Raw genomic sequence first — 11,294 nt, 5'->3', positions numbered from 1 at the left:
CAAACCTCGAATGTGTGTCTTAAAAACATTTGCTATTAGTTGGCAAATGTTTCTACTGGCTCCAGATCCATTTCCGGTTTGCTGGATCGCCCAGGTTCTTCCATGATAGTCTATATTCACCAGTCTTGGAGAGCTTTAATAAATCAGGAGCACTGCCTTAAACTATGGCTACCAATTCCCAGGCATCTCTATGTGCACCTAGAAGTAATTGTTTGGCTTTATCCACAGTGTTTGAACACTTTGTTATGTTGTGCAGGGCAGAATTATTATGTTCTATTTCCAGTCCTCTACCACAACGCAGCTGTGTTCAACTACATCTTACTGCAGTTGGAATACATCCCTTTTCAAATTAATAAAAGGAGCTCACCACTAAAGGGTAGCCAGAAAATATATGTCGTGTCAAGTAACCATTATGCAATTCACCATAACACAATCGCACAACTGCATGCAAATTAGTGAACAAACTACTGCCACACTATTGAATGGCAGTGGTTTGGAACATGGTTGACTGTTGCAGTTTACTACATATCTAAAGTTAGCATAAACCTCACTATGTAAGAAAATAAACTTTATGTGTTGGAAGGAAACCTAAACTAATAAAATCAAGAATTCATGTAATTAACTTCATATGGTCCAGCATGGTAGCTCAGATGTTAGCACCCTGGCCTTTGCAGCACTGGGTCTCAGGTTCCAATCTCAGGACATTATATGCATGGAGTTTGCAGTTAGTCCCATGACTATGGACTTTGTACAGCGCTGTGTAATATGTTAGCACAAAATAAATACTGTGTAATAATATTATGGCATTTCATTTAAAAAAAAAAATCTTACATTGAATATATTGCATATATTATTATATATTTAGTATATAAAATATAGTGATCTTTAGAAGACTGCATAACCATTAGGAAACCAGTACATGTACAGCCACAATCTATTCATCTTTAGGGATTTTTTAAAATCTTCTTGAGTTCTTCAAATGGCTGGTGCTGTATATCCCAGGGGAAAACAGACACGATCAAAGGCGGCTCACATGTAATTTTTTTGCACAGATAGTGAAATAAAACAGCAAAACACAATTCATTTTTAGGGACACGAGAAAGATTAAATAAAAGGTCTTCTAATTTCAATGACAACCAAACAAAATACCTAAGATTTGTCTAGTTAGCGCTTCATTAAAGATCTTTCATGGAATGTGTTTACTTCAGTATCCTCTGTGACATCTGTCCTTGTAAAATCAGCTATTGAACTCTTGTCTTTTTAACAAAAAGTAAGTGGTTTCAAAGTGAAGTCCCTGTGCAGGTTTTAATGGTCTCCATCATCAAGTGTATCATAGAATATGATGATCTGGTATAGACTTATGGGAGGATCTAAACACAGTGCTCTTCAGGGAGTCCACAGATAAGTGGACATTCTTGGTCAACAAATCCACGTCAATACAAAACACACTGATAGTGGTAGTGGTGTATTTGCATGCACAAGAAAGTTTGACCTGATTGCTTCCTGTATTTTTGGCTGCCAGTGAACCTCAATATTTCAAAAAAATAAATAAATAAATAAATAAAAGATCAGAAATGGCCATTTGTAGCAAAACATGCACACAAGTAGAATGGGTAATAAATAGTGGACGATTGTAGAAAATATAATATTACATTTCACACAGATTCACACATTCACACCAGCATAAAAATGAATTGGGATCACTTCAGTTTCCTAATATTATAGTGAGAAAAACATTAGTCAACAGCTCATTGTCTTCCTATATATAAGGTCCATAAAGTACCACCAATGTTCTTTTTCTTAGATTAGGCATGCATTCATAAACACAAAATATCCCAGTGTAATAAATTCCTAATAAACGTTTGACAGATTCTAAATGCAGGAGCATCTAAAAACCCTATTATATATAAATTAAATATGCACCTAAAGCTGTACAAAAAAATCAAAAGGCATCTTATTAAAAAAAAAAAAAAAAGTAGTCTATTTTTTAAATTGAAGTCCATAGCTGGGTTTGTTTTCTCTTTTTTCAGATTTCATTTTGCATATTAATGGTACTGGTATATGTATTTTTCCATGGTATATGTATTAAACCAAAAGGGGAAAAAAAGATTTACCGGTACATACATTTTACCTTTTTTTACAGATAATATTACACCCACATCTTCCACCATAACAAAGCCTTAGGTATATGCAGGGAAGGGGAGGTATGGAGAAAAATGCCACTTTGGCCAGACTTGAGGAAATTCAGGTCAAAAATTTTGCTTTCAATTTATTTTATGTATAATGCATAATTACAACAGTGTGCCACTACTGTTAGTTTTGTTTTTTGCAGATTTTCATTCCCTGGAAGAAGCATTAGAATATAGGCAGTGGCACTCCTGTTGTTATGTATAGCAGTCCAGCTCTACCCATTGCATCCATGCCCATAGTTTACTCCTACTGTAGATCTAGTTACTATGGTCCACTTAGTTATGCATTCCAGACCAAACGTTAGCCAGTGCGCAGGAATCTGAAACCTTTCCTTTAGTGTTACTAAAAGCTTTTCTATATAACTGACTTTTCATATACAGTATAACAACTGTAATTTTTTCTAGTGTACCCTTAAAAATAAACTTTGCCTTTTCATGTATAAACCCTATTTTTGCGCTACATTTTTTAATATATAGATGTTTCAATTATGTAAGAAACTATAACAATACATGTTCACATTCTGGATTCCTATCTAACCGAAAATCATTTACATGGGCCCATTATCTGCCTGAATTAGACGGGATGAGTAATGATTCATGTAGCTATATGTGAAATTTGATCTCCTGTTAGATCTGAGCAAAACACAGGCTATTTACTGTATAACTGTAATGATGAAGAGCAGAATTGATCATGCCACTTGCTATCTGCAGGAACTAAATACAAGATATACCAGACATTGTTTCCTATTTACCTTATTAACACCAAATAAAAATGTTATCCTTTAAAACAGGTGCACCCCCCAGCGGGGTCAGGAGAAGGTCCATGCTTGGGTAGCGCACTGGCCAGAGCCTCGGACCATGTCTCCCATACACATCACAGGCTCAGACCTGCGACGGGAGAGTGGGCAGGTTCTGGCATCATGACGTCACTCTGGGGGAAGTTTATTCCCCTTTGAGTGATATACGGTTAACTGTGCATGCGTGGTGAGATTAGTGGTCCGTGAGCCCCAAAAGGTTAAGGACCAATACTTTTAGAAAAATGACAAATAAAAACCCTAGGTAGGGCAGAATAATGTATTTAATATAATAATAAAAACATAAATATAGCAAAATATAAAAGCCAAATCCATATTGTGAAGTGTCAGAAGATCTGTATCAGTAGAACACTTAGACTGAATTTAAACTAGTGGCTAAAAACTGCAGTGTTTAATTATCCTGGGCACCTACTGGCAACTACTAGGCTTTTTCAGTCGCTTATGGTTGCAAAGCCCAGCAAAGCGATTAGGTTTTTCATCTTTCTTTTAACTTCCAGTCCTTATCTAAAACTGTTTGAAAAAATACTTGTAAATGTGGATCAAATTGAAGTCTGTGAAGGCAGTTAGGGCAGCCAACCACCCTTGGACTTTGCAGTGTCTAAAAAACGAACAACAAAGCTACCATAAACAAATGGCTGAAAAAAATTAAAAAAAAATTACTCAATCGTTCCAATATTAACTTTTTTTTGGGAGGAGGGAGGGGTGAATAAATGCAGTTTAGTACTGCGCAACCTGCTAGTCTGAATTCTGCCATAGAACCATTGCTTATGGTTGTAAAGGATTTATTCTCCAATCATTTATATACATGGCATAATAACTAAATTCTTCAAAATAATATCAAGCATCTGAATTTTTTTGCCCGAGTTAAAATCAGCATTCCTTTCCCAACACATTCTTCTGTACATTGTTGTCTGTCCCTACACTTTCACACAAAACAATATGTAATAGACAACGAACCAACAGAAATAAAAACTCTGTACTGTTTCCATAGAGACAACATTTAGCATTTGAAAATAACTGCATGCAGAAAACATGAGTCACTTTAAATGCACCATTTCAACAGTTTGATATATTCCCATATTTTCATACTAAGTTTCAATAAGTCAAACCATTCCATATCTATGAAAAAAAGTGGAATATCATTTTTAAACAGACTTTACCAAATAATATACGAAGTAAATATGAATATGAATAGAATATGAAAAATAAAAAAAATCACACACCTTTAATTCTGCAGATCCCACGATTTTTCTGAAGAAGCCCTCGATCGGGTCCCGCACCATCCTAAAGTTCTTCGTCCTGGGGCGGAGGAAGCACCGGGTGCTGCCATCTTCTGCCTTTTTCGGCACTGAGATCAAGGGAGGTTAGGAAGGGGAATATTTTTACTTTATATAAAAGTGTTGTCAGATAATAAGGAAATTTCTTCCCAAAGGGGAAGCAGATAGCGTATAAAACCTGAGCATTTTAACTCAAAACACCTACTTTAAATAAAATATAATCCTAACAGTTGAGCAGTTTGCCAGCTGCTTGGCCACATTTTAGAGCAGGTGGCAGATGGCAGTACTGAACTGCACACTGGTGCCCCCATTCATTCTCTATGGGCAGCTGCAAGTGAGACACTACATGTAGCAATTCAGGGGTGTAAGGAAGCAGTTACTGCACCGCCTTCAGTTTGAACATCGCCTAATGTATTTAGCTTAGTTGAATCTTTTTAAAATAACTAAAAAGATTCTGTTACTTTTAAGGTAACTATTTAAGGTAACCAGGTACCATTTAAGGTAAAATGAGCACATTTCACAACCCACCTGGTCATACCCTCACTATACTCCTCCTCCTGTCATTCTGTTCCTCTGCTGCCCTAACCTTGTATAAACTCTATAATGGATGGTGTTAGAACCTACACAAGCTTGGTATGTGTCCTCCTCCTCATGTGAAAATGTTGTGACCCTTTGATTGGTCACTATCCCCAATCACTGTATCAAAGGAAGAGGTCACATGCTCTCCAAAATGTCTTTTTTTTTGCAACAGAGTTGGATTAGACATAGAATTACTGCACTTAATAACAGAATTTATTTCTGACACACCCACTCTCTTCCCAAGTCTTTGGCAGACACACCCTGAGTGGTGTGGATGTTCCTGAACTATGCTAGCACAGATGACTGGCAATTAATACCACAAACCAGCATTTTCACTGAATGAAAAGGGTATTTTAATGAATTTCCAAACAAAACCAAGTTACAAACCATAAGGTGATACAAATTTTTAGAGCATTAAGTTTTCAGTGTGGCATTACTGATCCTAACTGTATGAAATGTGACATAAGCAAAGATAAGGGCCTCTTAATAAAACAACTCTAGACCCCTGGATCCCACAAAGATATGTAAAATTATCTTTTTGATGTTTTTTTTCTTTTGAGCTATTAGTTGTAGATGGGTTAGGGTAGGGTTAGCAGTCCAGAGTTTTGGGGTCCTCTGTATTGCTATAGATTTGGATATCTATGGTTGGAGCTCTCACAATGTTTCCAAATGGCTTTATGTGTGCTGTACACTTATAGGTTGAGTTATGCAAGCATAAAACTTCATAAATATGTGTTCACACAGGTCTGAAAATATTACAATGTTTCAATGTCACAACATAGTAAAAGAACACAAAAAAATGTATGTTTGCAATACGCACAAGAAATCCAGCTGAACACTTCACTAATATCTTTTGTTCATGCTACTGTTATTATAGACTTTTTGGAACAAAGCCTAGCATTGAATATGTATTCATATCTATTATTAAATCAGCGCTCAGCAATTTACAGTGATAACCTTCATACCCTATTGATGTAATATAGTATACAAACACAGGAAATACTGAAAACACTACCTACTGAAATCAGTGTGACATAACACAAAAGTGTACAGGGGAAACACAGGAAATACTGAAAACACTACCTACTGAAATCAGTGTGACATAACACAAAAGTGTACAGGGGAAATACAGTATCTGTGTACTTAAGTCAAAGAGCTGACAGCTTGTTAAGATAGAAACTTGTGCAGTGTGTCATTGCTGCCTGTCAGTAAAGCCACCAGCTATGTGAGAGGCTGTCTGTAGAGCACACCCTTCCCACATGAGACTGCCTGGGCTGATCCATGCAGACTTGCTTCAACCCATTAAGAAATTCTCCACTTCTCTCCTCCACATTGAGTTCTCTCTTGGAACCTGCAGCTGCTCTCTTCTTTTCCTTCAGCTGTGCTTGCAGTTACTCTAAAGCTTGTCAGATCTTGAATGTTTGCTGTCTAACTTTACAAGATGGAAGAAGCAGAACTGCTGAAAGAAAGGCTCCTGGCCATTACTGTAAGTTGTTTTTTTTTTACACTTTTGATTGCTGAAAGTTGCATTCATGTTTGCATAGAGAGTTGTTCTATCAACTTGCTATACCAGCTGTCTGATATAGGAACATTTGTCAGGGGAAGTGTTACAGTGTTATAGAGATATAACCATTAGTCTGGCACAGAAAAGTCAAGCTGAAGAGTAAGTGTCACACTGGCCACTTTGTACTCAATTCAAGGGCACTGGGTCATAGGCTGCCCGGGCAAACAAGACATTTACACAGAAAGAATAAATAAAAGTAAACAGCAGAGACAAAAATTTTTTTTAGAAACTTTTTATGCACTTTTAGACATTCAAGTGATTTTTAAGAGTCTGTTGAACCTGTGTCCAAACCTATTGCTAATTATATAGTATGTTTCTACTGCTTTTGTCGGTGTGCAGACTTAACCAAGTGTACTGGTCATTTATGTTATTTCCTGAGCCAACTATGGAATCTAGGGGTCCTTTGGGGGACCCATTGAAAGGAACCAGTTACAAAGCTAGCCAATTGGTCCAGAACTCTGTTGGTTTTGGGGCAGTGCTTAGTAGACAACTGGAATATGCTACTATAAATTCTTTGGATTTATATGAAGAATTAACTGATATATTTGTATATAATTCAAAATATTTTTTGCAGATAGCCATTGTGAATAGTCATATGAACACTTAAGAGTTTCCAAATAAATGGCACTCCCTGGTAAAGTGTTAGAAATAATAGAAAGGACCAAACCTAATGATAGTAAATGCTTGCCAGCTGAAGAATGGAATTAGATATAGGTGTTTATTTACTAAAGGAGTTGAAGTTGTTTACTTATCACAGTGAATGTTTTCAGAATTTAGTAAAAAAGGATGAGCTGTGTTTACTGCAATCAATCAGTTTTGTTGTAGCAAAAAGTATGTATGGTATATTTTTTATCACACATGATTGGATATTCAAAGTGAGTAGTTCAGTTCACTTCTTTTGTTAAAATATACTTTGCATAATGCGTATTGGCTATCAAAATTACTGACCTCTATTCATTAGGTAAATAAACTGCATAATGTCTGCTGCAGGAAACAGTGCAGATATGGGAACTGGAAGCGGCAGTGTCCAAGACATTATTTAATTCTCTGTATTTTAAAATACATTTTTGTTGTCCAGTTAGGTTTCATGCCACATTCTCACAACCCCAGTTAAGTGCTTTTTTGTGGAGGATCCAACTATGATCACCATGGTCCATGGTGCTTAACATGTTCAATGAGGGTCTGGTGATGCAGTGCACCCATTTTTGTGTGTTGAGGTATGTTATGTTAGGCAGCCAATTAGATTTGAAAGGGCTTTTCATGCACCTCAAAACATGAAAAATAAACATTTTCAGAGCATATGTTGCTGTGTGCAACAATATAGGTGTGTAATAGTGCACTGTAAATGTGCATTTATGTGAACTTAACACTAAATGACAATACATTGCAAATCTCCAATGCATTACTATGTGTTTCACTAACAAACCTATTAAAGAGTGTCATTTGTGTATTTGGTGCATTATGGTGTGAATAAACTTCAGTAAAGTACAAGCTAACATAATTGTTTGAAAGTCACAGATGTTCTGCATGCCAATGATTTATATTGGTCGTCCTCAAGCTACACAAGGAAAACAGCGGATGTAGTGGTTGATTTGGGCAAATGTTCCTTTCCCACATTTTATTGCACTTGAGCTCAAGATACAATGGGCTTGATTTATTAAAGCTCTCCAAGGCTGGAGAGGATAGACTTTTATCAGTGAAGCTGGGTGATCCAGCAAACCTGGAATGGATTTTGTAAAAGTCTTTTGTACTTTGCTAGCATTAAATGTTTTTAATCCTGGACCAGATCTAATCCAGGTTTGCTGTATCACCCAGGTCCACTGATGAAAGTGTGTCCAGCTTTGGAGGACTTTAAAAAATCAGGCCCAATAGAAGGATGTGCAAATTGCAGTGATTTCTAGCAACATTTAAACCTCATTTTAAATTTCAAAATAACATTCAGTTAAAATCAGGTAAATACATCCTAGATTGATCAAAACAAAAGGGTTACAAAGTCCTCCCATTGATTGACCTATATTAGAAAAGCCCCACCCGTTCCAGCATACTTTAAAGAAACATTCTTGCTCTCTGTGTGGATGGTCTCGCTACAGATGTCCAACCTGTCACCTGCCAAGTCAGAACTGATTCAGAAGCGGTGTGTCTGACTTCTGTCAGTGGCATGGCATATCTACTCAGGAGGTGGCTGTTGTTTTATTATTGAAACAAACAGTAAGACTTTTCAACCCATTTGCTTTGATGTCTCTGGTAAGTATTTAGCAGATGTGAACTGAAAGTTCAGTTTGGCTTCAAAGTAAACAGTTATTATATGGTTGCTATGGTTATTGTGCTTTGTGTGTCACAAACTCTCCTATTAGTCAGCAAGCCCTATCATCCACTCTGTTGCATGTTAACACTTATTGCTTCAGTTGGCGCTGTGTATGATCAGAAAGATTCAATAAATAAGCACACCCACAATACACTTCTTATAAATTGAAGAGTGTGGACTACTTGTACTGTACATGACTGCATATGACTAAACTAATGAAGTCGGCAAGTGATACCACCAACACACACATACTACAAACTACACTTCAGCTATCAACTTCCTACACAATCAAATGTTTAAAGTAAAGCTACACACACAAGATAACTATCATCTGGGACAAATGATTGTGATCATATTGAGTGACAAGTCTAGTGTGTGTATAGTGGTTCTCCTATCACGCCCTGTGGTCATTCACTAACAACTGACTTTGGATATCTGCTGTCATTTTCCATGGGGTAGGATGCCATGAGGTGTCTCACGCTTCGCCTCTTCTCCACATAACTAAACTACGCTGTATGTACAGCAAATGTTTATTCTACTTCTACTGAAACAATCATAAAAAATGGTTTCAGCAGTGTGTGCATGTAGCTATAGAAAGGTCTTTTAGGCATCAGACATAAATGTTGGTACATCTGGTTGCAAGACATTACGAGAGGAGAAGCTAATATAGAGATCAATATAATCTTATAGAACATTTGAAATTAAAGGATCACCTTCACATTTACTGTATATCTACAGAAAACAATATAGTCTCCCCAAGTAGTAATTCCAATAAATAATATTTTGATGGATGTGATTTAGGTTAATGCCATTACTGTAGTGATTTATATTACCATACCCTAGATGTTTAATTGCTACATATGCTTTTACGGTCTATCATTATGTTATGCAATGTATGAAATGTATGTTGTACCTTATAAAGCTGTCAACAAAGACATATACTGCAACTCCTATAGTTCTCAGCTCTGGGAACAGTGCTGACGGTCTATGAAAACTGTTACTGCAAAGGGAAAGTTGTACATAACAAACAAGTTTTTGCTATTCTTCAGCACACACTGAAAAATGGCAGCTAGGATCTGATTTGTTCCTATTGTTAGTAGGTACACTATTTATATAAGGCCCACTGCTCATTCAAGATTTATCTGTTACCTTGCCCCTATGTACTACAGTACCCATTCTATATTCTTACCTGTTAATTTTCGCAATAAGAAACACGCTGGCAGGATCAGTTTATATTGTTTTGTTATCTATTTCACATATAAATGGAAAATTATCTAATACTAAGTCTATTATCGGTAGGCTACAAGAATCATTCTAAGCAGTTTATGAATAAATAAACAGTGTTAGCCATTCAGAAAGCTTTCTTCAAGCACTACCTGAGCCCATTGAGTGCTGAAAATGCTGAATTAGAGCCATTTATTCAAGTTTGTGCCTGCTTTAATGGGACCATGAGAACCTTACATCTAATTGCTTTAATCCCTGTCAACATTTTCTATATAATGTTGTAAGGAGTCGACTGGGATTTAAAGCTGAATCCTTTGACTGCCAGGATACATTTTTCTCTGCTTTTCAGTAATTTATTCAAAAGACACCAAAAACAGGCACTTACATACAAAATACTTCTGGAAGGAAAGTGTCTTGCAAATAATAACCACATCATATTACCATTTCTGAGTGCACAGTGTTAAACTGTAGTCAAAGGATCTCAATATGGGCCTTACAGGCTGTTTCCTATAGTGAAAACCTCCGCAAAGTCAACATTTTTTTTTTTAGAAGGAGGAACACCATACTTTTTTCATAAATCCTATTTTTTGTTTAAGGTGGCATGGGATAGGCTAGATTCCATCAATTAGTGATTAGTGCTGTCTGGGATTCTGCCCCACCCCAAGCAACTTTTTATCCATGCAAATAATGTCAGCAGCCCCAGTTAAATTATTATAACTTCTATTGTTCTATCCAGTGAATTCACTAGATATTTTACAGTACAAAGGATAAAAGATAAACCTGGGTTTGATTCAGGTATAAAACAGATGTAAGCCCTTTTTCAGTTTGCCCCTTATACTGTGTATCATAAATAGTTTCAATGTTTTTTTTTTTTTTTTTTGTATTTCAGTGTTGCTGAGCTTCTCAGATTTGTTTCAGCCACCTTTTGTGTAAATGCACACGCTATAGCATTGCTAAGGCCTGTCCTCCAAAAATGGCATAAAATGCCTGCACAAAGTAGTGTCCACACAGCGATTTGTAGTCTCCGGTAGGGTACCATGTAACGGTAGAAATGTCACAGCACAATTACCATACCGAAAGAGAAGGCTCTTTATAGTTGGATCAGCAGGTATTTATTTAAAAAAGCAATTATTAAAAATATCAGATTTTGAATTCATTTAAATTTTATTACTTTTAAATAAAGCTTATTAAATGTAGGTGACTGGGTTTACATCAATTTTACAAATTGTATTCTTAGGATTTGGATCTAATATATTACCTCTATTGATAAACTCTTTCATCTGTTAAAGCCACTTTCCTAGAGACATATACCATTCCCCTAGCTGTATTCCATGCTTTCCT

The 11,294-nt window shown here is 36.3% G+C and overlaps 1 protein-coding gene across 1 annotated transcript in view; it reads left to right on the top strand.

The window, feature by feature from the left end:
• The first annotated feature begins 6,103 nt into the window (after positions 1-6,103).
• The window catches only part of PALMD (palmdelphin), a 33,541-nt gene continuing 28,350 nt past the window's right edge, over positions 6,104-11,294 (top strand). The window contains exon 1 of the mRNA XM_072419829.1: positions 6,104-6,346. Within this exon, the coding sequence (XP_072275930.1) occupies positions 6,302-6,346 (45 nt within the window). The 5' untranslated portion in view covers positions 6,104-6,301. The remainder of the gene's footprint in view (positions 6,347-11,294) is intronic.

Source organism: Pyxicephalus adspersus, chromosome 8, assembly GCF_032062135.1.
Source record: "Pyxicephalus adspersus chromosome 8, UCB_Pads_2.0, whole genome shotgun sequence".
Taxonomy (NCBI): Eukaryota; Metazoa; Chordata; class Amphibia; order Anura; family Pyxicephalidae; genus Pyxicephalus; species Pyxicephalus adspersus.
The sequence above is the reverse complement of the archived record's forward strand: the minus strand, read 5'-3'. Positions and strand labels throughout refer to the sequence as shown.